The sequence below is a fragment of the Crinia signifera genome, chromosome 5 (assembly GCF_055691185.1).
Source record: "Crinia signifera chromosome 5, ASM5569118v1, whole genome shotgun sequence".
Classification (NCBI taxonomy): Eukaryota; Metazoa; Chordata; class Amphibia; order Anura; family Myobatrachidae; genus Crinia; species Crinia signifera.
In genome coordinates, this window is record NC_139221.1 from 326,068,117 (window position 1) to 326,095,739 (window position 27,623).

The 27,623-nt window shown below is 52.2% G+C and overlaps 3 protein-coding genes across 4 annotated transcripts in view; 2 read left to right on the forward strand and 1 right to left on the reverse strand.

Annotated features, from left to right (window-relative positions):
• Nucleotides 1-11,585, reverse strand: part of OPLAH (5-oxoprolinase, ATP-hydrolysing) — a 71,057-nt gene extending 59,472 nt beyond the window's left edge. The window contains exon 1 of one of the 2 annotated variants that reach the window (XM_083144936.1): nucleotides 11,272-11,585. The gene's annotated coding sequence lies outside the window, so the exon portion shown is untranslated. Of the gene's footprint in view, nucleotides 1-9,156; nucleotides 9,238-11,271 lie in introns of those variants that run through there. The other variant, XM_083144939.1, reaches the window with a different exon arrangement.
• EXOSC4 (exosome component 4) lies at nucleotides 11,294-13,580 on the forward strand. Its single transcript, XM_083144940.1, has 3 exons — nucleotides 11,294-11,547; nucleotides 12,287-12,493; nucleotides 12,957-13,580. The coding sequence occupies exons 1-3, from the start codon at nucleotides 11,377-11,379 to the stop codon at nucleotides 13,326-13,328; spliced, it is 750 nt and encodes a 249-aa protein (XP_083001066.1). The 5' UTR covers nucleotides 11,294-11,376; the 3' UTR covers nucleotides 13,329-13,580.
• A 308-nt stretch (nucleotides 13,581-13,888) lies between these two features.
• Nucleotides 13,889-18,636, forward strand: LOC146005606 (uncharacterized). The gene is made up of 2 exons (XM_083144941.1): nucleotides 13,889-14,863; nucleotides 15,179-18,636. Exons 1-2 carry the CDS (start codon nucleotides 14,311-14,313, stop codon nucleotides 15,787-15,789), a joined length of 1,164 nt encoding a protein of 387 aa, XP_083001067.1. The 5' UTR covers nucleotides 13,889-14,310; the 3' UTR covers nucleotides 15,790-18,636.
• Nucleotides 18,637-27,623: the final 8,987 nt, after the last annotated feature.

Consider the following 27,623-nt stretch of genomic DNA (forward strand, 5'->3'; position numbering starts at 1 on the left):
CCCGCACATATAACATACAGTATATCCCCAGCCTGTACTCCTCTCCTGCACACAGACCGTACAGTATATCACCAGCCTGTACTTCCCTCCCGCATACAGACCATACAGTATATCCCCAGCCTGTACTCCTCTCCCGCACACAGACCATACAGTATATCCCCAGCCTGTACTCCTCTCCCACACACAGACCGTACAGTATATCCCCAGCCTGCACTCCTCTCCCGCACACAGACCGTACAGTATATCCCCAGCCTGTACTCCTCTCCCGCACACAGAACATACAGTATATCCCCAGCCTGTACTCCTCTCCCGCACACAGACCATACAGTATATCCCCAGCCTGTACTCCTCTCCCGCACACAGAACATACAGTATATCCCCAGCCTGTACTCCTCTCCCGCACACAGACAGTACAGTATATACCCAGCCTGTACTCCTCTCCCGCACACAGACCATACAGTATATCCCCAGCCTGCACTCCTCTCCTGCACACAGACCGTACAGTGTATCCCCAGCCTGTACTCCTCTCCCGCACACAGACCGTACAGTATATCCCCAGCCTGCACTCCTCTCCCGCACACAGACCGTACAGTATATCCCCAGCCTGTACTCCTCTCCCGCACACAGACCGTACAGTATATCCCCAGCCTGTACTCCTCTCCCGCACACAGACCGTACAGTATATCCCCAGCCTGTACTCCTCTCCCGCACACAGAACATACAGTATATCCCCAGCCTGTACTCCTCTCCCGCACACAGACCATACAGTATATCCCCAGCCTGTACTCCTCTCCCGCACACAGAACATACAGTATATCCCCAGCCTGTACTCCTCTCCCGCACACAGACAGTACAGTATATACCCAGCCTGTACTCCTCTCCCGCACACAGACAGTACAGTATATACCCAGCCTGCACTCCTCTCCTGCACACAGACCGTACAGTGTATCCCCAGCCTGTACTCCTCTCCTGCACACAGACTGTACAGTATATCCCCAGCCTGTACTCCTCTCCCGCACACAGACCATACAGTATATCCCCAGCCTGTACTCCTCTCCCACACACAGACCACACAGTGTATCCCCAGCCTGCACTCCTCTCCCGCACACAGACCATACAGTGTATCCCCAGCCTGCACTCCTCTCCCGCAAACAGACCACACAGTGTATCCCCAGCCTGTACTCCTCTCCCGCACACAGACCGTACAGTGTATCCCCAGCCTGTACTCCTCTCCCGCACACAGACCGTACAGTATATCCCCAGCCTGTACTCCTCTCCCGCACACGGACCGTACAGTATATCCCCAGCCTGCACTCCTCTCCTGCACACAGACCATACAGTATATCCCCAGCCTGCACTCCTCTCCCACACACAGACCATACAGTATATCCCCAGCCTGTACTCCGCTCCCACACACAGACCGTACAGTGTATCCCCAGCCTGTACTCCTCTCCCGCACACAGACCGTACAGTATATCCCCAGCCTGTACTCCTCTCCCGCACACAGACCACACAGTATATCCCCAGCCTGTACTCCTCTCCCGCGCACAGACCGTACAGTATATCCCCAGCCTGTCCTCCTCTCCAGCACACAGACCGTACAGTGTATCCCCAGCCTGTACTCCTCTCCCGCGCACAGACCGTACAGTATATCCCCAGCCTGTCCTCCTCTCCAGCACACAGACCGTACAGTATATCCCCAGCCTGTACTCCTCTCCCGCACACAGACCATAAAGTATATTCCCAGCCTGTACTCCTCTCCCACACACAGACCACACAGTATATCCCCAGCCTGTACTCCTCTCCCGCACACAGACCATACAGTATATCCCCAGCCTGTACTCCTCTCCCGCACACAGACCGTACAGTATATCCCCAGCCTGTACTCCTCTCCCGCACACAGACCCTACAGTATATCCCTAGCCTGTACTCCACTCCCGCACACAGACCGTACAGTATATCCCCAGCCTGTACTCCTCTCCCGCACACCCGCACACAGACCGTACAGTATATCCCCAGCCTGTACTCCTCTCCCGCACACAGACCGTACAGTGTATCCCCAGCCTGTACTCCTCTCCCGCACACAGACCGTACAGTATATACCCAGCCTGTACTCCTCTCCCGCACACAGACCGTACAGTGTATCCCCAGCCTGTACTCCTCTCCCGCACACAGACCGTACAGTATATACCCAGCCTGTACTCCTCTCCCGCACACAGACCGTACAGTATATCCCCAGCCTGTACTCCTCTCCCGCACACAGACCGTACAGTATAACCCCAGCCTGTACTCCTCTCCCACACACAGACCATACAGTATAACCCCAGCCTGTACTCCTCTCCCACACACAGACCATACAGTGTATCCCCAGCCTGTACTCCTCTCCCGCACACAGACCGTACAGTGTATCCCCAGCCTGTACTCCTCTCCCACACACAGACCACACAGTTTATCCCCAGCCTGTACTCCTCTCCCGCACACAGACCATACAGTATATCACCAGCCTGTACTCCTCTCCCGCACACAGACCGTACAGTATATCCCCAGCCTGTACTCCTCTCCCGCACACAGACCCTACAGTATATCCCTAGCCTGTACTCCTCTCCCGCACACAGACCGTACAGTATATCCCCAGCCTGTACTCCTCTCCCGCACACCCGCACACAGACCGTACAGTATATCCCCAGCCTGTACTCCTCTCCCGCACACAGACCGTACAGTATATCCCCAGCCTGCACTCCTCTCCCGCACACAGACCGTACAGTATATACCCAGCCTGTACTCCTCTCCCGCACACAGACCGTACAGTGTATCCCCAGCCTGTACTCCTCTCCCGCACACAGACCGTACAGTGTATCCCCAGCCTGTACTCCTCTCCCGCACACAGACCGTACAGTATATCCCCAGCCTGTACTCCTCTCCCGCACACAGACCGTACAGTATAACCCCAGCCTGTACTCCTCTCCCACACACAGACCATACAGTATAACCCCAGCCTGTACTCCTCTCCCGCACACAGACCGTACAGTATATCCCCAGCCTGCACTCCTCTCCCGCACACAGACCGTACAGTATATCCCCAGCCTGTACTCCTCTCCCGCACACAGACCGTACAGTATATCCCCAGCCTGCACTCCACTCCTGCACACAGACCGTACAGTATATCCCCAGCCTGCACTCCTCTCCCGCACACAGACCATACAGTGTATCCCCAGCCTGTACTCCTCTCCCGCACACAGACCGTACAGTATATCCCCAGCCTGTACTCCTCTCCCGCACACAGACCGTACAGTATATCCCCAGCCTGTACTCCTCTCCCGCACACAGACCATACAGTGTATCCCCAGCCTGTACTCCTCTCCCGCACAGACCGTACAGTGTATCCACAGCCTGCACTCCTCTCCCGCACACAGACCGTACAGTATATCCCCAGCCTGTACTCCTCTCCCGCACACAGACCATACAGTATATCTCCGGCCGTACTCCTCTCCTGCAGACAGACCGTACTGTATATCCCCAGCCTGTACTCCTCTCCCGCACACAGACCGTACAGTGTATCCCCAGCCTGTACTCCTCTCCCGCACAGACCGTACAGTATATCCCCAGCCTGCACTCCTCTCCCGCACACAGACCGTACAGTATATCCACAGCCTGCACTCCTCTCCTACACACAGACCGTACAGTATATCCACAGCCTGCACTCCTCTCCCGCACACAGACCGTACAGTATATCCCCAGCCTGCACTCCTCTCCCGCACACAGACCGTACAGTGTATCCCCAGCCTGCACTCCTCTCCCGCACACAGAGCATATAGTATATCCCCAGCCTGCACTCCTCTCCCGCACACAGACCATACAGTATATCCCCAGCCTGTACTCCTCTCCTGCACACAGACCGTACAGTATATCCCCAGCCTGTACTCCTCTCCCGCACACAGACCGTACAGTATATCCCCAGCCTGCACTCCTCTCCCGCACACAGACCGTACAGTATATCCCCAGCCTGCACTCCTCTCCCGCACACAGACCGTACAGTATATCCCCAGCCTGTACTCCTCTCCCGCACACAGACCGTACAGTATATCCCCAGCCTGTACTCCTCTCCCGCACACAGACCGTACAGTATATCCCCAGCCTGTACTCCTCTCCAGCACACAGACCATACAGTGTATCCCCAGCCTGCACTCCTCTCCAGCACACAGACAGTACAGTATATCCCCAGCCTGCACCCCTCTCCTGCACACAGACCGTACAGTATATCACCAGCCTGTACTCCTCTCCCGCACACCGACCGTACAGTGTATCCCCAGCCTGTACTCCTCTCCCGCACACAGACCGTACAGTATATCCCCAGCCTGCACTCCTCTCCCACACACAGACCGTACAGTATATCCCCAGCCTGTACTCCTCTCCTGCACACAGACCGTACAGTGTATCCCCAGCCTGCACCCCTCTCCCGCACACAGACCGTACAGTATATCCCCAGCCTGTACTCCTCTCCCACACACAGACCGTACAGTATATCCCCAGCCTGTACTCCTCTCCCGCACACAGACCGTACAGTATATCCCCAGCCTGCACTCCTCTCCCGCACACAGACCGTACAGTGTATCCACAGCCTGCACTCCTCTCCCGCACACAGACCGTACAGTATATCCCCAGCCTGTACTCCTCTCCCGCACACAGACCGTACAGTATATCCCCAGCCTGCACTCCTCTCCCGCACACAGACCGTACAGTATATCCCCAGCCTGTACTCCTCTCCCGCACACAGACCATACAGTATAACCCCAGCCTGTACTCCTCTCCCGCACACAGACCGTACAGTGTATCCCCAGCCTGTACTCCTCTCCCGCACACAGACCGCGTACAGTATATCCCCAGCCTGTACTTCTCTCCCGGGCACAGACCATACAGTGTATCCCCAGCGTGTACTCCTCTCCCGCACACAGACCGTACAGTATATCCCCAGCCTGTACTCCTCTCCCGCACACAGACCGTACAGTATATCCCCAGCCTGTACTCATCTCCCGCACACAGACCGTACAGTATATTCCCAGCCTGCACCCCTCTCCCGCACACAGACCGTACAGTGTATCCCCAGCCTGTACTCCTCTCCCGCACACAGACCGTACAGTATATCCCCAGCCTGTACTCCTCTCCTGCACACAGACCGTACAGTATATCCCCAGCCTGCACTCCTCTCCCGCACACAGACCGTACAGTATATCCCCAGCCTGTACTCCTCTCCTGCACACAGACCGTACAGTATATCCCCAGCCTGTACTCCTCTCCCGCACACAGACCATACAGTATATCCCCAGCCTGTACTCCTCTCCCACACACAGACCACACAGTGTATCCCCAGCCTGCACTCCTCTCCCGCACACAGACCGTACAGTGTATCCCCAGCCTGCACTCCTCTCCCGCACACAGACCGTACAGTGTATCCCCAGCCTGTACTCCTCTCCCGCACACAGACCGTACAGTGTATCCCCAGCCTGTACTCCTCTCCCGCACACGGACCGTACAGTATATCCCCAGCCTGCACTCCTCTCCCACACACAGACCACACAGTATATCCCCAGCCTGTACTCCTCTCCCGCACACAGACCGTACAGTATATCCCCAGCCTGTATTCCTCTCCCGCACACAGACCGTACAGTATATCCCCAGCCTGTACTCCTCTCCCGCACACAGACCCTACAGTATATCCCTAGCCTGTACTCCTCTCCCGCACACAGACCGTACAGTATATCCCCAGCCTGTACTCCTCTCCCGCACACCCGCACACAGACCGTACAGTATATCCCCAGCCTGTACTCCTCTCCCGCACACAGACCGTACAGTATATCCCCAGCCTGCACTCCTCTCCCGCACACAGACCGTACAGTATATACCCAGCCTGTACTCCTCTCCCGCACACAGACCGTACAGTGTATCCCCAGCCTGTACTCCTCTCCCGCACACAGACCGTACAGTATATACCCAGCCTGTACTCCTCTCCCGCACACAGACCGTACAGTATATCCCCAGCCTGTACTCCTCTCCCGCACACAGACCGTACAGTATAACCCCAGCCTGTACTCCTCTCCCACACACAGACCATACAGTATAACCCCAGCCTGTACTCCTCTCCCACACACAGACCATACAGTGTATCCCCAGCCTGTACTCCTCTCCCGCACACAGACCGTACAGTGTATCCCCAGCCTGTACTCCTCTCCCACACACAGACCACACAGTATATCCCCAGCCTGTACTCCTCTCCCGCACACAGACCATACAGTATATCCCCAGCCTGTACTCCTCTCCCGCACACAGACCGTACAGTATATCCCCAGCCTGTACTCCTCTCCCGCACACAGACCCTACAGTATATCCCTAGCCTATACTCCTCTCCCGCACACAGACCGTACAGTATATCCCCAGCCTGTACTCCTCTCCCGCACACCCGCACACAGACCGTACAGTATATCCCCAGCCTGTACTCCTCTCCCGCACACAGACCGTACAGTATATCCCCAGCCTGCACTCCTCTCCCGCACACAGACCGTACAGTGTATCCCCAGCCTGTACTCCTCTCCTGCACACAGACTGTACAGTATATCCCCAGCCTGTACTCCTCTCCCGCACACAGACCGTACAGTATATCCCCAGCCTGCACTCCTCTCCCGCACACAGACCGTACAGTGTATCCCCAGCCTGCACTCCTCTCCCGCACACAGACCGTACAGTGTATCCCCAGCCTGCACTCCTCTCCCGCACACAGACCGTACAGTATATCCCCAGCCTGCACTCCTCTCCCGCACACAGACCGTACAGTATATCCCCAGCCTGTACTCCTCTCCCGCACACAGACCGTACAGTATATCCCCAGCCTGCACTCCTCTCCCGCACACAGACCGTACAGTATATCCCCAGCCTGTACTCCTCTCCCGCACACAGACCGTACAGTATATCCCCAGCCTGTACTCCTCTCCCGCACACAGACCCTACAGTATATCCCTAGCCTATACTCCTCTCCCGCACACAGACCGTACAGTATATCCCCAGCCTGTACTCCTCTCCCGCACACCCGCACACAGACCGTACAGTATATCCCCAGCCTGTACTCCTCTCCCGCACACAGACCGTACAGTATATCCCCAGCCTGCACTCCTCTCCCGCACACAGACCGTACAGTATATCCCCAGCCTGCACTCCTCTCCCGCACACAGACCGTACAGTATATCCCCAGCCTGTACTCCTCTCCCGCACACAGACCGTACAGTGTATCCCCAGCCTGTACTCCTCTCCCGCACACAGACCGTACAGTATATCCCCAGCCTGCACTCCTCTCCCGCACACAGACCGTACAGTATATCCCCAGCCTGTACTCCTCTCCCGCACACAGACCGTACAGTATATCCCCAGCCTGCACTCCTCTCCCGCACACAGACCATACAGTGTATCCCCAGCCTGTACTCCTCTCCCGCACACAGACCGTACAGTATATCCCCAGCCTGTACTCCTCTCCCGCACAGACCGTACAGTGTATCCACAGCCTGCACTCCTCTCCCGCACACAGACCGTACAGTATATCCCCAGCCTGTACTCCTCTCCCGCACACAGACCGTACAGTATATCCCCAGCCTGTACTCCTCTCCCGCACACAGACCATACAGTATATCTCCGGCCGTACTCCTCTCCCGCAGACAGACCGTACTGTATATCCCTAGCCTGTACTCCTCTCCCGCACACAGACCGTACAGTGTATCCCCAGCCTGTACTCCTCTCCCGCACAGACCGTACAGTATATCCCCAGCCTGCACTCCTCTCCCGCACACAGACCGTACAGTATATCCACAGCCTGCACTCCTCTCCCGCACACAGACCGTACAGTATATCCACAGCCTGCACTCCTCTCCCGCACACAGACCGTACAGTATATCCCCAGCCTGCACTCCTCTCCCGCACACAGACCGTACAGTGTATCCCCAGCCTGCACTCCTCTCCCGCACACAGAGCATATAGTATATCCCCAGCCTGCACTCCTCTCCCGCACACAGACCATACAGTATATCCCCAGCCTGTACTCCTCTCCTGCACACAGACCGTACAGTATATCCCCAGCCTGTACTCCTCTCCCGCACACAGACCGTACAGTATATCCCCAGCCTGCACTCCTCTCCCGCACACAGACCGTACAGTATATCCCCAGCCTGCACTCCTCTCCCGCACACAGACCGTACAGTATATCCCCAGCCTGTACTCCTCTCCCGCACACAGACCGTACAGTATATCCCCAGCCTGTACTCATCTCCCGCACACAGACCGTACAGTATATTCCCAGCCTGCACCCCTCTCCCGCACACAGACCGTACAGTGTATCCCCAGCCTGTACTCCTCTCCCGCACACAGACCGTACAGTATATCCCCAGCCTGTACTCCTCTCCTGCACACAGACCGTACAGTATATCCCCAGCCTGCACCCCTCTCCCGCACACAGACCGTACAGTGTATCCCCAGCCTGTACTCCTCTTCCGCACACAGACCGTACAGTGTATCCCAGCCTGTACTCCTTTCCCGCACACAGACCGTACAGTATATCCCCAGCCTGTACTCATCTCCCGCACACAGACCGTACAGTATATTCCCAGCCTGCACCCCTCTCCCGCACACAGACCGTACAGTGTATCCCCAGCCTGTACTCCTCTCCTGCACACAGACCGTACAGTATATCCCCAGCCTGCACTCCTCTCCCGCACACAGACCGTACAGTATATCCCCAGCCTGTACTCCTCTCCCGCACACATACCGTACAGTGTATCCCCAGCATGTACTCCTCTCCCACACACAGACCGTACAGTATATCCCCAGCCTGTACTCCTCTCCCGCACACAGACCGTACAGTGTATCCCCAGCCTGTACTCCTCTCCCGTACACAGACCGTACAGTGTATTCCCAGCCTGTATTCCTCTCCCGCACACAGAACGTACAGTATATCCCCAGCCTGTACTCCTCTCCTGCACACAGACCGTACAGTATATCCCCAGCCTGCACTCCTCTCCCCCACACAGACCGTACAGTGTATCCCCAGCCTGCACCCCTCTCCCGCACACAGACCGTACAGTGTATCCCCAGCCTGTACTCCTCTTCCGCACACAGACTCACCATGCAGCCACCAGTGAAATTCTTCTTCTCTCTGCACTGGAAGAGTTAAAGAGCTTCACAGCCCAGGTTTATAGACACTCCTCCCAGGCAGCCAATTATAAGCAAGCAGAGGAGAGCAGCCACTTGTGATTGGCTGGAGCAGAAGGCAAGTCCTGCCCTGCAGTCATTGATAAACTGAGGAGTGTACAGTAGCACATGTATGCAGGGCTAGCTACTGTGCATGGGATACAGCCAGCGCTGTCACACAGGGGACACTACATCAACTCACATACCTCCCAACTGTCACGATTTTAGAGGGACAGTCCCGATTTTCGGGTCCTGTCCCGCTGTCCCACCCGCGGCAGGCATTGTCCCGCTGCAGGGGGGTGGCAGTTGGGAGACCCCCCAATCTAGTAGAATAGACGACGTGCGCATGCGCACAGCGTCTATTCTCGTATGAAAATGAGGTCGCTGCTAATTAGCATAAGCCGCTCCCTCATTTGCATACACCCCGCCCCCTTTTCGGGCGCACGCGCGGCTTCGCCGTGCGAGTGTCCCTATTTGCTCAGGTCAAAAGTTGGGAGGTATGAACTCATGTCACGGACAATCTGAGATATTTGAATACAGTTGTCTAGGAAGTCTTCCTTTTAGGCAACGGAGGAAGTTCAACATCCCACAGAAGCTTCTGCTCCTCTTCTACTCCGCAATTGTGGAGTCTGTACTGTGCTCCTCAATACTGGTCTGGTACGGCTCCGCCAGCGAGAGAGACAAATGCAGACTCCAAAAGGTAGTCAGAACTGCGGAGAAGATAATCGGGACAGACCTTCCCTCTGTCCAGGACCTGTCCAGAGCAAAACAGCGGGCAACGAGGATAGTCAAGGACCAACTACATCCTGGCCATGGCTTGTTTAACCTGCTGCCATCAGGCAGACGCTAGAGGGCTATTCCCACCAGGTCCACCAGAAGCCTAAAAAGTTTCTTTCCTCAAGCGGTTCACCTGTTGACACATGAACACCTCACTGTCTAGTCGCGCCGTAACCCTTTGCACATAATCTAACTTTCTGTATGACTGTACATGTTCCCCCACCTGTTTATATTGTTTATTGTTTATACTGTATGCCGTTTACTTGTTACCCACCTGGCTGCTGCACAGCAAACCAAAAAGCAGGGCTATTTTTCATCAGGCTCCAGCAGGAACTGAGGCATACCTCCCAACACTCACGATTTCAGCGGGACAGTCCCGATTACCGGGTCCTGTCCGGCTGTCCCACCCGCGGCCGGAGGTGTTCCGCTGCGGGGGGGGGGGGGGGGGGGGAGTTGGGAGCCCCCCCCAATTTAACGGAATAGACGCTGTGCGCAGGAGCACAGCGTCTATTCCCGGCCGAAAACGGGGACGCGGCTCATTTGCATTAGCCGCGCCCCCTTTTTGGACGGCCGCGCGGCTTCGCCACGCGAGTGTCCCTATTTCTGCAGCTACAAAGTTGGGGGGTATGCTGAGGCACTTATTCTAGTTCACTCTGACAAAATATTTTAGATGGACAAAACCATGTGCACTGCAGGTGAGGCAGGTGTAAAACCCCACCCAAATCTAATTATCTCTGCACAAGTAACACCTGCCTCACCTGCAGTGCACATGGTTTTGTCCATCTAAGAAATATTTTGTCAGAAAGAGTGAACTAGAATAAGGGCCTCAGTTCCTGCTGAAGCCTGCACAAAAATAGCCCTACCGAAAACAAATTCCAAGTATACCTGGCCAATAAAGCTGATTCTGAGCATGTAAAACCCTGGCAATGAGCATGTAGGTAAAATATTTATAATTAATGTATGGGGGTCACAGCCCTCCCATATGCAGCAAGCAGTCATGCACTGTGTCTTCTCACCCCTATCATAGGCAGCAGTACCACCTGCTACAGGAACTCTTCTGTGGGTGAGGGGAGTATCTGCAATAGCATTATTTTATTTATATATAAGTGATACATTTATGGTCCATACACACTGGGAGACTACGTCCAGCATGTATGGACTCGCATAAATATTATGTAGGGTCTGTAAACTTTTACATGGACTGTGAGGGGTTAATCAGGATAATGACGTGTCACCGCAGCGCCCCCGTGTGTCCGAGCGGCAGTATCTCACCTCACTCCCACCTACTGCTGTGGGCGGGCGGGGATACAGGAAGTGACGTCGGGCGGTGGCCGCCGGGAGTTGTAGTCTTGCTAGCTGTTCCTCGCACGTTGGGAGATGGCGGGGCTGGAGCTGCTGTCGGACCAGGGCTACAGGGTGGATGGCAGGAAGGCCTGGGAGCTGCGGAAGATCCAGGCCCGGATGGGGGTGTTCGCTCAGGCGGACGGATCGGCCTACATAGAGCAGGGGAACACCAAGGCGCTGGCGGTGGTGTACGGGCCGCATGAGGTGAGGGCGCCGGGGGGAAGGGGGGCTGTCCATATGTGGGTGGGTGTGTGTGTTAGTGAAGGGGAGGGGCCCGGCCATGTGCGTTATTGAAGGGGAGGAGCCTGTCCATATGTGTGTGTGTGTGTGTTACTGAGGGGGCTTGTCCATGTGTGTTACTGAGGGGGGAGGGGTGTGTAATGTGCATTATTGAGGAGTTCTGTCTATGTGTGTGTTAGTGAGGGGACCTGTCTATGTGTGTGTTAGTTTGGGGGCTTGTCCATGTGTGTTAGTGAGGGAGGATGGGCCTGTCCATGTGTGTGTTAGTGAGGGGGCCTGTCCGTGTGTGTGTGTTAGTGAGGGGGCTTGTCCATGTGTTAGTGAGGGGGAGGGGCCTGCTCATGTGTGTTAGTGAGGGGGAGGGGTGTGTCATGTGCATTAGTGAATGGACTTGTCCATGTGTTTGTTAGTGAGGGGGTGGTTATGTACATTAGTGAGGGCTGAGGGGGCTTGTCCATGTGTGTTAGTGAGGGGGAGGGGGAGGGGGCTTGACCATGTGTGTTAGTGAGGGGGAGGGGCCTGTCCATGTGTGTTTCTTAGTGAGGGAGGCGCCTGTCCGTGTGTTAGTGAAGGGGGAGGTTCTAAATGAGCAAGGGGAGGGGCTCTGTGTGTGAGGTGGGGCATGTGAATGTCGGGGAAGGTATATGTGCACGTTAGCGCTACTGTTCTTGTCTAAGTGGCATTTCATGTTTCCCCTGTTCAGATTCGGGGGTCTCGCAGTAAGACCCTCCATGACCGCGCGGTGGTGAACTGCCAGTACAGCATGGCGACTTTCAGCACGGGAGAAAGGAAACGGCGACCGCACGGAGATCGAAAATCCAGCGAGATGACCCTGCACCTGAAGCAGACGTTTGAGGCTGCCATCCTTACTCAGCTGTACCCACGCTCTCAGATAGACATCTACGTGCAGGTGAGCATTGTGGGTGTGTCCATTCTGCTGGGTCTCCCCTGATGGAGCAGGGATACAATGTACCTGTGAGTCTATCAGTGTATAGGAATGTGCAGCCTCAGCAGGAGCCAGATCTCGCTGCATTACAGAGTATATAGCTATACATGTAACCATGGGAAGCCAGATCACTCCTGGTTAACGACTGCCATTGGAGGTAGGGTGACCAACTCATCCCTTTAATCCGGGACACATTAATTACACAGGTTCTGTGGCTGGCTTTCACCTGGTTTTAAACTGCCACACCTCAATACTCCATTTCACCTGGTTTTAAACTGCCACAGAACCTGTGTAATTAATGTGTCCCGGATTAAAGGTATGAGTTGGTCACCCTAATTGGAGGTCATTGTGTGTATGTGCCGGTAGGGAGCGCATGTGCATGTTTTACCTTGGTGTGTGTGATCTAAATGCCCTCTGTCCTCCGCAGATCCTACAAGCCGATGGCGGTAATTACTGCACCTGTGTCAACGCAGCCACACTGGCGGTGATCGACGCCGGAATCCCCATGCGGGACTATGTCTGCGCCGCCTCCGCCGGCTTCATCGAGGACACGCCGCTGGCAGACTTAAGCTATGTGGAGGAGGCGGCCGGTGGACCCCAGCTGGCACTGGCGCTGTTACCAAAGTCGGACCAGATAGCGCTGCTGGAAATGAACTCGCGGCTGCACGAAGATCACCTGGAGCGGGTGATGGACGCAGCCAGTAAGGCCTGTAAGGACGTGTACACCGTGCTGGACCAGGTGGTGCGGGAGCACCTGCAGGAGGTCTCAGCGCTGGTGGGAGACCACGGATCAGTGTAACGCCTGCGTTATACGGCGTTTGCTGGAGCTGACTTCTGGTGGCTCCAGTTCCTTGCCCGTAACCTAGCACAGGACGGATGGGAATGGTTCTAGATGATATAAACTGCAAAACTAAGGATTCATCTGATAAACTAGTAGGACAATGTGACCGAGTCGCAGAACTTTACACATGTGAATAATAATCCCAGCAGCTACGTTCCACATTTTTCTATGTCCAGTTTAATAAACAAGTCATTTTGTTGTAAGAAATAACTTTTATGTCTGAGTTCCTGGTTATTATGAATCGTATAATATGGCGGTTCCCAAACTCCGCCCTCAAGGGTTCCTAATAGTCCATGATTTAGGGACATCCATGCACAAGCGCAGGTTCCTTAATGAGGACCTCGTCAGTGTGACTATAATATTATGGGTAGCCTTACAACTTGGACGGGTGCCCTCAGGACTGAGGGTAGATGTATGAAGCAGTGATAAGGGAGGATAAGTGATAAATTGCCTGGTACTTTATCACCAGCCAATCAGCTCCTGACTGTTGCTTTTTAAACCCAGCCTGTTACTAAACAGTCAGGAGCTGATTGGCTGGTGATAAAGTACCAGGCACTGTATCACTTCTCCCTTATCACTGCTTCATACATCTACCCCTGAGTTTGGGATACCCTAGTATTATGAATTATACCCCTTTCAGACAGAAAAAAAGACCCGGTAATTTCCCTGCTCTTGCCGTGTCGACACGGGTTTTTCTTCTGTCTGAAAGGGTCAACACGGGTCTAAAGTTCCGGGACTTCGACCCAGGTATTTACCTGGGTTTTTCCCGTGTCAGACACGTGTTTGCGGCTGTGTGAAAGGGTCCGACCCGTGTTTTTCTCCCGACTATTGAAAAATCATGCTGATTGGCTGTGCAGCATGGCGCTGCGTGATTGGCTGATCTTTACAGGTTCCCTGATTGGCTGAGCGCACGTGGCAGAGGCGTGCAGCGCAGCAGTAAATGGCCATGGCACACTGGAAAGATGAGGAGATCCGTGAGCTGCTCAGTGTCAGAGGGGAGGAAGAAATCCGAAAACAGATTACTGGCACAGTGAAGGACACTGTAGTCTACACCAATATTGCCAAGGTCCTCACTTCAAGGGGCATTGTGCGTACCCAGCAGCAGGTGGTCAACAAACTAAAAGCTCTGCGCAGGTACTACAACAAAGTTTGTGACAACAACAGGAGGAAAAGTGGTGCTGGGAGGATGGAATGGGTTTACTTCGACCAATGTAACGAGGTCTTTGGCAATTCTGCCCTGGTGAACCCTGTTGCCATATCATCATCCAGTGCAGCTTCATCACGGAGCATAACTCCAGAATGCAGCCCATCTTGCCCACCTATAATGGAGTTGGAAGACAGCATAGACAACAGCATCCCTGATCCTATTGCTGCCATGGAGGACACAATTGATCCATTAGAGGCTGAGGTTGAGGACAGTGGAGCCAGCACCATTACTCCATCTGGGACACCCACTCCTGCACAGACTGAGACCCCAACGTTGCGTCGTAACAGTAAGTTTTTCAAGTATTGTTTGTGTATCTATTTTAATAGATGTACAGGGGGCTATAGGTATCAGCAGGCCTTTAATGCCCCACATGCTGGTACCTGTGGTTCTCCCAAGTATCAGCATGTGTTGCAGGCTTGCTGGGACCTGTAGTCCCACTGTAACACAGGTAACAACCCCGCACCCACTACTACAGCACACGTGGGAACCAGTAGTAGTAGTAGTAGTCTCTCTCTCTCTATCTATATCTATCTATATATACTGTATATATACACACTGGCATGCCGCTATTGGATTGTAATGATTTTTCCTTTATTTTTAGTATTTGATGTACCTGCAAGGAAGAAAAAAACGTCAAAGATGGAGCTTGCTACGCGCTCAATGTCAAGAATCCTGGTAGATCATCTCCGAGAGTCCGATCTTGAATTTCAAACTCAAGAGGATGCCCGACTGCAGCGCTTCTTTGACAACGAGAGACAGTTGCAAGATTCCTTTCTCACACAGTTGGTGGGTCTGCACGAACGCATAGCGCGTGAAAATCGAGATGCACAGATGACCTTCCTTACCAATATGGTGTCTACATTACAGAATCCGCACCCTTACAAGCTGTGTAGTCCGTACGCTGAGGGTGATTATTGTAATCCTCCACACAGAGGCCATACATTTATGCCTTCAAATTCAAGCCAAACTACTGTGCAGGGCCAAGGGCGTAGTTATACTGAAAACATGGGCAATAATTTTTCACATGCCACACAGCCAAGTAGGCCACATGCCAATACCAGTCCACAGGAGACAGTGCATGATACTGTCAATGGCACAGGATATAGTAGGCAATATGGCAATGTGAAAAATTATGCTGATGATTCAGTGAATGCCAGTAATCATAACACTCCTGTTAGCACTGTAATCAGCACTGCCTACAGGCATTTGTAGTAATGTTGCTATATGGTTGTTCTTTTTCTCTTTTTTCTGGGCTCGTTCAATTTTTCTTGCTTAAAAAGTGGCACTTACAAGGCCCGTTAAATGCTGTGTTCCATTTTGATGTACACAGTAGAGTATTATGGTTCTTTAGTTTATGAGCCTCAAAAAAGCTCATTTGGTTCTTCAGTTTGGAGCTGAATCAAAGTTCTCAAACTTTTTTTTTATTTAAATGTGTACAAATAGAGTATACTCTAGATATGTGGCTGAACATAATCTATAATGTGTACACAGTATGCCTTCTTCTTTATCTTTAAGGCAATAAAAAAATTCCCTGTTTGGGGCTTATATTTATATATTTATATTTTTTTGGGGGTGTAATAAGGGCTATTTCACACACTCCGACTCCTGTCGGATGGCGAAACCCCGCACGGCCAGGAAGCCGTGCCACACACCGTAGTTAATAATGGGCACAGATGTGACCATTCACCCAGGCCGCCTGGTTTCAGCCGGATCCCATCATTGTAAACTGCTGTGTGCGGCACAGATTCCTGGCCGTGCGGGTTTTCACTGCCCGGCAGGAGCCAGAGTGTTTCGAATTGCCCTACAGCACAGGTCTTCAACCTGTGGCCCTCCAGATGTTGTGAAACTACATGTCCCACCATACATTGCCACATTTTTTCCTATAGTAGGATGGCAAAAAAACTCAGGGCATGCGGGGACATGTAGTTCCACAACATCTGAAGGGCCACAGGTGGAAGACCTGTGCCTTACAGGTACCAAAAATTGCAAATACAAGTGTTTATCTATATATACAGTGCCGGATGAAAATGTGTGGCTGCTGGACAGTCAAACTGGTGTGTGTCTCCCCTATACAATACCGGCTTGGATGGCAGCACAACCTATTCACCCACCACTGATAGAAGACCTATGTTAATACTTATTCTACCTCGTGTTGCGATAGTTCAATGTTGTTTCAGTGTTGAAAGGGTATTTATGACCACTAAAGATATATTTGAAAACATTTTATATTTAAAAGTGAACTAACAAGCATAAAACATATTTTGTGAAAAATAAAACAAGTTCTTTCAAACATCCAACCAATGTGTCCTTCTATCTACTGTGTCATACTCTGTAAGTTAATAGTGAGGGTGTTACGGATAACCTCAGCAGTGGAACAACTTGTCTCACCCTCGTACCCTGCTGATTCGACAGGGGTATCAGCCAGGTCATAGTCCTCCACATTCCACTCAGGTAAAAAGTTCTCTTTCTGTAGCTCACACACATTGTGCAGAATGCAGCAAGCTGCCACCACATCTGGAACCAGGGTAATGGCAATGTCATTCCTCTTCAGTAGACACCGCCATCGCCCCTTTAGTCTTCCAAAGGCGTTTTCCACCACCATTCGAGCCGAGCTCAGAGTGTGGGTGTAGTGGACTTGGTCAGGAGACAGTGGGGTATGTTGCGTGAAGCCCTTCATAAGCCAACGCCTCAAAGGGTATGCCGCATCTCCAATAATATGGACTGGGATCTCCACCCCGGATACAAACTTTGACCACTGTAACGGTATAAAAAAAAACATTAGAATTGTATAGGTGGCAAGTGTAGTGGTTAAAGAGCACATTTTTAAAAATAGACAAAGTTACCTCTCTAGGGAACAACCAGCCACCTCTCTTCTCCTCCGCGATCTGGAACAAGTCCGAATTGGCAAGTACCCGTGAGTCATGAGCACGACCAGGCCAGCCAATGTAGACATCTGTGAAACTGAACAGAAAATGTATTTGTGTTTAACAATATACAGTGCGGCCCAATCATATCACTAATGTAAATACTGCATACTGTACTACTTACCAATACTTATGGTCCACCACAGCCTGCAAGATGATGGAGTGCCAACCTTTACGGTTATGGTAATCTGCTGGGTTATCTGGGGGTGCAATAATGGGTATGTGTGTCCCATCGATGGCTCCAGCACACTGCGGATAGCCTCTTCGCAGAAAACCTGTTATGGTCTCATCCAGTCGGTCGCCTTGTGGTAAGCAGATGAAACGCTTGTAAAGGCTCTCCAACAATGCCTGTGTCACTTCCCGCACTAGAACACACACCGTAGAAATGCCCACACCAAACAGACATGAGATGGTACGGTATTCCCCTGGTGTTGCGTACCACCACAACACAATCCCCAGTCTCCTGCAGGGCTCAATGGTTTTCCGATAATTGGTGCATCCCCTTGTAAGTGCCGGGGTGACCAGTTCCAGCAGGTAGTAGAAGGTGGCTCGTGACATCCGGAAATGTGCCAGCCACTGCTCAGGTGCAAAAGCTTCCACAGTCTCCCAGAAAGCTTCTCCATGCCTGCGGTCTCTGGCCCACAACGACCGGTTTGAGGCACTTGTAGACTTCAGGATAGAGGTAACACTGGACAAAATCAGGGCTCTCCTCCGGTGCAAATACCTGCGTCGAGTGGAAGCCCTCTCCACCAAAAATTGTGCCTTCCTCCTCCTGGCATAACACTGTGCCAGGTAGCACAGTGTAAGCATCTGCATAATGCTCTGATTTTCTGTAAGCAGCAAAACACACAGAGCACTCATGACCTCCAGGTTCTGCAACTTGTCAGCCATGTTTAATGCAATGCAGTGAGCAGACACCTCCCACTTTTCATGATCTCATCTCTGTGTGCCTTTAAAACTGTCCTTTTCTTATGACACACAGAGTTTTGCAGGAAAAATCCGGCTTCTGTGTGAAAGGGGTCGACACGGGAAATACCCGGGTTTTTGCTCCTGTGTGAAAGGGGGTCAGCCCCTTGCTGCCTAGTTGTACACGGGTTTTTGTATCCGGGAAATACCTGGGTTTTTGGGATTTTTCTGTCTGAAAGGGGTATTACTGTGAGGGAATTATGTGGCCTGATCACAGGGTAAATTTGTTTCCATAATGGGCAAAACCATGCTGATCTGCAGGTGGGGCAGATGTAACGTGCAAAGAGAGTTATGTTTGGGTGGGGGGGGGGGGTGTTCAAACTGAAATCTGAATGGCAGTGTAAGAATAAAGCAGCCAGTGACACCTTTCTTATCAGTTACCTGGCTCCCCACAGGTGCTGGCAATCATACATTATCCATACCTCCCAGCATGCCCCTCTCCAGGAGGACACAATGCTCTGTTCCTGGGCGTCCCAGGTAATGTATGATTGCCAGCACCTGTGGTGACACCTTTCTTATCAGTTACCTAGCTCCCCACAGGTGCTGGCAATCCTACATTATCCAGACCTCCCAGCATGTGCCTCTCCAGGAGGACACAGTGTTCTGCTCCTGGGCTTCCCTGGTAATGTAGGATTGCCAGCACCTGTGGTGACACCTTTCTTATCAGTTACCTAGCTCCCCACAGGTGCTGGCAATCATACATTATCCATATCTCCCAGCATGCCCCTCTCCAGGAGGACACAATGCTCTGTTCCTGGGCTTCCCTGGTAAAGTATGATTGCCATCACCTGTGGTGAAACCTTTCTTATCAGTTACCTAGCTCCCCACAGGTGCTGGCAATCATACATTATCCATATCTCCCAGCATGCCCCTCTCCAGGAGGACACAATGCTCTGTTCCTGGACTTCCCTGGTAATGTAGGATTGCCAGCACCTGTGGTGACACCTTTCTTATCAGTTACCTAGCTCCCCACAGGTGCTGGCAATCATACATTATCCATACCTCCCAGCATGCCCCTCTCCAGGAGGACACAGTGCTCTGTTCCTGGACTTCCCTGGTAATGTATGATTGCCAGCACCTGTGGTGACACCTTTCTTATCAGTTACCTAGCTCCCCACAGGTGCTGGCAATCCTACATTATCCATACCTCCCAGCATGCCCCTCTCCAGGAGGACACCGTGCTCTGCTCCTGGGCTTCCCTGGTAATGTAGGATTGCCAGAACCTGTGGTGACACCTTTCTTATCAGTTACCTAGCTCCCCACAGGTGCTGGCAATCATACATTATCCATACCTCCCAGCATGCCCCTCTCCAGGAGGACACAATGCTCTGCTCCTGGACTTCCCTGGTAATGTATGATTACCAGCACCTGTGGTGACACCTTTCTTATAAGTTACCTAGCTCCCCACAGGTGCTGGCAATCCTACATTATCCATACCTCCCAGCATGCCCATCTCCATGAGGACACAATGCTCTGCTCCTGGATTTCCCTGGTAGTGTAGGATTGCCATCACCTGTGGTGAAACCTTTCTTATCAGTTACCTAGCTCCCCACAGGTGCTGGCAATCCTACATTATCCAGACCTCCCAGCATGTGCCTCTCCAGCAGTAGCGCACGCAGGGGGGGTTTCTGAGTACCCAGAAACCCCCCCTGGAGTCTAAGGGCCCTATGATGAAAGCTGAGGGTCCCCTCTTTCCATGAGTACAAGAATTTTTTAAATCGGACCTTGGCAACTGGAGATATCTGACTTCAAAGAAGTGGTCCCCATCCAAGCCTTTTAATTGCTCTTCCCAGTCAGATATTTCAGGTTCTGTCTGACAGAGTTTATCCGAGGGTATATTCCAAAAGCTGGGACTCTCCCCCTTTGAAGTACTCTAGAAGCTTGTCTCTACTGTTCCCAGAACCATAAATATCAGCCTTCCAGCAGCTGGTTACTGCTCCAGCTCCACACACCTGGTATGTAGTTTTATATACTCGTTGGCAGATTGCTCTCCCTCCTGAACTCTGTTCCCCTAGTCCCCAATAACATTTGGTAGGTGGGATTCTCTAGTTTTTAATTTCATTAAAATCTAAGAAATCTATTTCCGGGAACTGGAGATATCTGCAATCAAGCAAGCTGTCCTCCCACCAGAAAATTATGATTAATAAGCCCACTCCACTATACACCCCTCCTCTGTGTATTAAACATCCTCTACCACCCCGGAAGTTATGTATCAGGACCCCTTCATTCAGCCCAATGCCCCCTTCTCCCACCATCTGTGCAATAAAGGATAATTAGTGGAAATTACTGATCCAGGCCCTACATGCTGAGCGGTTGATATAATACCCCCTACCACCCGCGGGACATCAAAGTATATACTGGGTCACCTAAGTGTCCATCTCCGTGCTTTGCTCCGCCCCTCTGGAAACCCCCTTCTGAAAATCCTGCGTTTGCCCCTGTCCAGGAGGACACAGTGTTCTGCTCCTGGGCTTCCCTGGTAATTAGGATTGCCAGCACCTGTGGTAACACCTTTCTTATCAGTTACCTAGCTCCCCACAGGTGCTGGCAATCATACATTATCCATACCTCCCAGCATGCTCCTCTCCAGGATGACACAATGCTCTGCTCCTGGGCTTTCCTGGTAATGTAGGATTGCCAGCACCTGTGGTGACACCTTTCTTATCAGTTACCTAGCTCCCCACAGGTGCTGGCAATCCTACATTATCCAGACCTCCCAGCATGTGCCTCTCCAGGAGGACACAGTGTTCTGCTCCTGGGCTTCCCTGGTAATGTAGGATTGCCAGCACCTGTGGTGACACCTTTCTTATCAGTTACCTAGCTCCCCACAGGTGCTGGCAATCATACATTATCCATATCTCCCAGCATGCCCCTCTCCAGGAGGACACAATGCTCTGTTCCTGGGCTTCCCTGGTAAAGTATGATTGCCATCACCTGTGGTGAAACCTTTCTTATCAGTTACCTAGCTCCCCACAGGTGCTGGCAATCATACATTATCCATATCTCCCAGCATGCCCCTCTCCAGGAGGACACAATGCTCTGTTCCTGGACTTCCCTGGTAATGTAGGATTGCCAGCACCTGTGGTGACACCTTTCTTATCAGTTACCTAGCTCCCCACAGGTGCTGGCAATCATACATTATCCATACCTCCCAGCATGCCCCTCTCCAGGAGGACACAGTGCTCTGTTCCTGGACTTCCCTGGTAATGTATGATTGCCAGCACCTGTGGTGACACCTTTCTTATCAGTTACCTAGCTCCCCACAGGTGCTGGCAATCCTACATTATCCATACCTCCCAGCATGCCCCTCTCCAGGAGGACACCGTGCTCTGCTCCTGGGCTTCCCTGGTAATGTAGGATTGCCAGAACCTGTGGTGACACCTTTCTTATCAGTTACCTAGCTCCCCACAGGTGCTGGCAATCATACATTATCCATACCTCCCAGCATGCCCCTCTCCAGGAGGACACAATGCTCTGCTCCTGGACTTCCCTGGTAATGTATGATTACCAGCACCTGTGGTGACACCTTTCTTATAAGTTACCTAGCTCCCCACAGGTGCTGGCAATCCTACATTATCCATACCTCCCAGCATGCCCATCTCCATGAGGACACAATGCTCTGCTCCTGGATTTCCCTGGTAGTGTAGGATTGCCATCACCTGTGGTGAAACCTTTCTTATCAGTTACCTAGCTCCCCACAGGTGCTGGCAATCCTACATTATCCAGACCTCCCAGCATGTGCCTCTCCAGCAGTAGCGCACGCAGGGGGGGTTTCTGAGTACCCAGAACCCCCCCCAGGAGTCTAAGGGCCCTAGGATGAAAGCTGAGGGTCCCCTCTTTCCATGAGTACAAGAATTTTTTAAATCGGACCTTGGCAACTGGAGATATCTGACTTCAAAGAAGTGGTTCCCATCCAAGCCTTTTAATTGCTCTTCCCAGTCAGATATTTCAGGTTCTGTCTGACAGAGTTTATCCGAGGGTATATTCCAAAAGCTGGGACTCTCCCCCTTTGAAGTACTCTAGAAGCTTGTCTCTACTGTTCCCAGAACCATAAATATCAGCCTTCCAGCAGCTGGTTACTGCTCCAGCTCCACACACCTGGTATGTAGTTTTATATACTCGTTGGCAGATTGCTCTCCCTCCTGAACTCTGTTCCCCTAGTCCCCAATAACATTTGGTAGGTGGGATTCTCTAGTTTTTAATTTCATTAAAATCTAAGAAATCTATTTCCGGGAACTGGAGATATCTGCAATCAAGCAAGCTGTCCTCCCACCAGAAAATTATGATTAATAAGCCCACTCCACTATACACCCCTCCTCTGCGTATTAAACATCTTCTACCACCCCGGAAGTTATGTATCAGGACCCCTTCATTCAGCCCAATGCCCCCTTCTCCCACCATCTGTGCAATAAAGGATAATTAGTGGAAATTACTGATCCAGGCCCTACATGCTGAGCGGTTGATATAATACCCCCTACCACCCGCGGGACATCAAAGCATATACTGGGTCACCTAAGTGTCCATCTCCGTGCTTTGCTCCGCCCCTCTGGAAACCCCCTTCTGAAAATCCTGCGTTTGCCCCTGTCCAGGAGGACACAGTGTTCTGCTCCTGGGCTTCCCTGGTAATTAGGATTGCCAGCACCTGTGGTAACACCTTTCTTATCAGTTACCTAGCTCCCCACAGGTGCTGGCAATCATACATTATCCATACCTCCCAGCATGCTCCTCTCCAGGAGGACACAATGCTCTGCTCCTGGGCTTTCCTGGTAATGTAGGATTGCCAGCACCTGTGGTGACACCTTTCTTATCAGTTACCTAGCTCCCCACAGGTGCTGGCAATCATACATTATCCATACCTCCCAGCATGCCCCTCTCCAGGAGGACACAGTGCTCTGCTCCTGGGCTTCCCTGGTAATGTAGGATTGCCAGCACCTGTGGTGACACCTTTCTTATCAGTTACCTAGCTCCCCACAGGTGCTGGCAATCCTACATTATCCATACCTCCCAGCATGCCCCTCACCAGGAGGACACAATGATCTGCTCCTGGGCTTCCCTGGAAATGTATGATTGCCAGCACCTGTGGTGACACCTTTCTTATCAGTTACCTAGCTCCCCACAGGTGCTGGCAATCTTACATTATCCAGACCTCCCAGCATGCGCCTCTCCAGGAGGACACAGTGCTCTGCTCCTGGGCTTCCCTGGTAATTAGGATTGCCAGCACCTGTGGTGACACCTTTCTTATCAGTTACCTAGCTCCCCACAGGTGCTGGCAATCATACATTATCCATACCTCCCAGCATGCTCCTCTCCAGGAGGACACAATGCTCTGCTCCTGGGCTTTCCTGGTAATGTAGGATTGCCAGCACCTGTGGTGACACCTTTCTTATCAGTTACCTAGCTCCTCACAGGTGCTGGCAATCATACATTATCCATACCTCCCAGCATGCCCCTCTCCAGGAGGACACAATGCTCTGTTCCTGGGCTTTCCTGGTAATGTAGGATTGCCAGCACCTGAGGTGACACCTTTCTTATCAGTTACCTAGCTCCCCACAGGTGCTGCCAATCCTACATTATCCAGACCTGCCAGCATGCTCCTCTCCAGGAGGACACAATGCTCTGCTCCTGGGCTTCCCTGGTAATGTAGGATTGCCAGCACCTGTGGTGACACATTTCTTATCAGTTACCTAGCTCCTCACAGGTGCTGGCAATCCTACATTACCAGGGAAGCCCTTCGTGGATAGTGGGTGTATGAAAAGGTCGTAGGATGCGTACCGCCGCCCCTCATGGGCTCGCTGCGGGTTCATGGTTATACTTGGGGGGTGGCGTGGGGGTGCATTTAAGCATTGTAAGCACCCGTTAGGGTGCTTATACTATTTATAATCGCATCCCATCGCATTGTATGGCATTGTAGAACATCGCCCGATATCGCATCGCATGCGATATGGTCTGCGATGCGATGGGCGCCGTGCTAGTACACAAGTACTCTGTAATCTTTCATTTCCAGAATACACAGAGATTGGGCAAACTCTGCTAAACAACGAGTCCCTGTCTGAGTTATACTGTATCTGGGTACATTTAAGTCTGGAAGGTTGGTGCAGAATTCGGTACTTGTGTATTATCACGGCGTCCGCGAAATCGCATGCAAATCGTATGCGATATCACATGCGATTAGCGGCCGTTTTGCTGCGATTTCATGACCGATTTGCATGGTATTCCATCCTAGTACACCCCCACTATCCAAGTCAGCCCGAAGCATGGCGAGCCCCGCGAGGGGACGCGGTACGCGTCCTCCCGACCTGTTCATACCCCCACTATCCACGTCGGCGTGGAGTTGATTTTATAAAGTGTGGCGAGCGTATGCTTAAAATGATCCCGAAGCGTGGCGAGCGGACGCGGAATACACGTGAAGTAATTAGTGTCCCCTCGCGGGGCTCGCCACGCTTTGGGATCGTTTTCTGCGTCGCCTCGTGGGGCGTGCCACGCTTAGGGGTCGTTGGCTCGCTGCGCTCACCACACTTTATAAAATGAGATCCACGTGGATAGTGGAGGTATGAACAGGTCAGGAGGACGCGTACCGCGTCTGCTCGCCACGCTTCGGGCTGACGGATAGTGGGGGCTGCTAGGATGGAATAGCATGCAAATCGCATCGCGGATCTAGTCGGCCGCAAATTGCATTCAAATCGGCCACTAAATCGCATGCGATTCACATGAAATCGGGCGCTGTGATGATACACAAGTACCCAGAATTCTGTTGGAACTCTTGAAGACAGACCAACAACCACTGTGCACATCTTTCCCATAGAGGCGTACTATACAGTAATGTGCGCAGCTGGCGGCGCAGTAACGTCTGGTGCCACCGAATTCACCTGTCAGATGTCAGGCTCACTGGTCTCTTGTTATCTGTAGCCAGAAATCCATGTCCCTATCTGATTAGACGTACAAGGACCTTGCTGTACAGACAATGGGTGGGATTCTCTAAAATCCGCAGCCCTCTTCGCCCGGCATCGCATTTCTAATGACCGCATATTCTCTAAAATATGCGGTCATTAACCAAGGGACAGCTCTTGCGATAAGAGCTGTCCCTTGCGATGCGGCGCCGTTGCTGGACTTCCGGGTCTATGACCCGGGAGTCCGTCTGCGCATACGCAGACTGACGCGCCGGCCGCAGGGCATGCTGGGATCCCTCACACACCGCTGCGGTAAGAAGCCCATAGGCTTCTGCAGGGAACCGCCAGCTTTTGCTGGCGATTCCCTCCGCAGCGGTGACACTGCGGAGGGAGGTTAGAGAATACAGAAATGCGGTAAAAACCCTGATAACAGGGTTTTTACCGCATTTCTGTGATAGAGAATCTCGCCCAATATGTTGCATGCACCAGGTGAGCAAAGCGTATTAATGGTGGCGGACTCCTTACATAGAAGATTTAAGAACTCGCCGCCAGTGCTATTGATAGAAATGACTGCAAATGGCTAAACAAATGTTACTCTGGTCTCTTAATTCATGGGCCTAATTCAGATCTGATTGCAAGTGGGGCAGATGTAACATGCAAAGTTACATTTGGGTGAGTTATTTTGTTTCTGTGCAGGGTAAATACTGGCTGCTTTATTCTTACACTGCAATTTAATTTTCAGTTTTAACACACCCCACCCGAATCTAACGCTCTCTGCATCTGTTACATCTGCCCCATCTGCAGTGCAGCATGATTTTGCCCATTTTGAGGACAAATTTGTCCTGCGATCAGATCTGAATTATGGTGCGTGCAATTTGATCATTTAAGATAAAGTCGCATCGCTCCTAGATCGCTTGCACCCTATATTTGACTATTGTAGCGTAGACAAATCGCATGTGGTTCAGATCACACCCTGTGTACAGAGTAAATCACTTAGCAGACATTGTAAAGGCTCAAATCGCACCTAGCACACATCTTACCATGTGTGGGCACCATTAGGGCCCATATCTCAACCAGGCGGGATGACAGACTTCCCATGGGATGCAGTTTAAATCCCGGCGTTCAAAATCCTGACGCCGGAATCCCGACACTTTCTCCCCCCGTGGGTGTCCACGACACCCTCGGAGGGAGAATAAATTAGGGGGGGGCAATCCCTTGTCGGGATTTCGGTGTTCGGGATTCCGGCGTCAGGATTTTGAACGCCGGGATCCCGACCGCCGGCTTTTCATGCCGAATCCCTTCCCATGTTGCAGCTATTGACAGCTTACCTTGAAATAATAATCTTTATAGGACGTTTTCTTTAATTTTGTTTTCATTCCATTTTCAACCCGATGAAATATTAGGGGGGGTATTCAAGCTCGACTGAGAACATGCAGGCGGGATTCAATGTCCCGTCTGCAGTGGGACGAGAAGGGGGTGTGGCCGCAAGTTGCGGCCAGGAAGAGGCGAGCTGCGGCCGGGAAGAGGCGAGCTGCAGCTGGTCACTTCCCGCTCGTTCTCGGCAGAACGAGCCTGACTGCTTCTGAAGTCGGGCTCGTTCTGCCGAGAAACCCTGCTCAATGCTGTCGGGGAAGACAGCATTGTATAGGGCCCGGCTACCATCTCCCCCGGTCGCCGGCGATTGAAGGGTAAATACTGGCTGCTTCTTCATGTAGCCCACAGATGTTACACAGCTTTATTTTGACACTGCAAGTTAGATTTCAGTTTGACCGCCCCCCATCCCCCCTCCCAATCTAACTCTCTATGCAGATGTTACATCTCCCCCACCTGCAGCGCAGCATGGTTCTGGCCAGTTGCGTGTGTTTTTTGTTTTTGTTTCGCTAACAAAGCTGAATCATGCCCAATGTTGGACAGAGATGACCAAACTATACCACGGTATTCTGGTGGAGTTATGGCTGATTACCGCTCCGGAGCACGCGTCGCAGCATTGTGCACAATGTTATTGCCACCATTATATTTTGCGCGGAGCAAAGTTGAAGGATCGGTTCTGTAGCAAACTGGAAACTAACCGACCCAGTACATCTGCGTGTGTTGTTACTGAGCAAAGTCCTTCTGAGCAGCGAGGGAGCTGGGGGTGTCGGCGTGCTCCTCTGCAGCCAGTAACTCCTGTGTAATCTCCAGCTGTTGTGGAACTACAAGTATCAGCATGCCCTGCCAGTCTGGAGCAGTAAATGGTGTTTGCACTATCAACAGGGTACATTACATTACATTA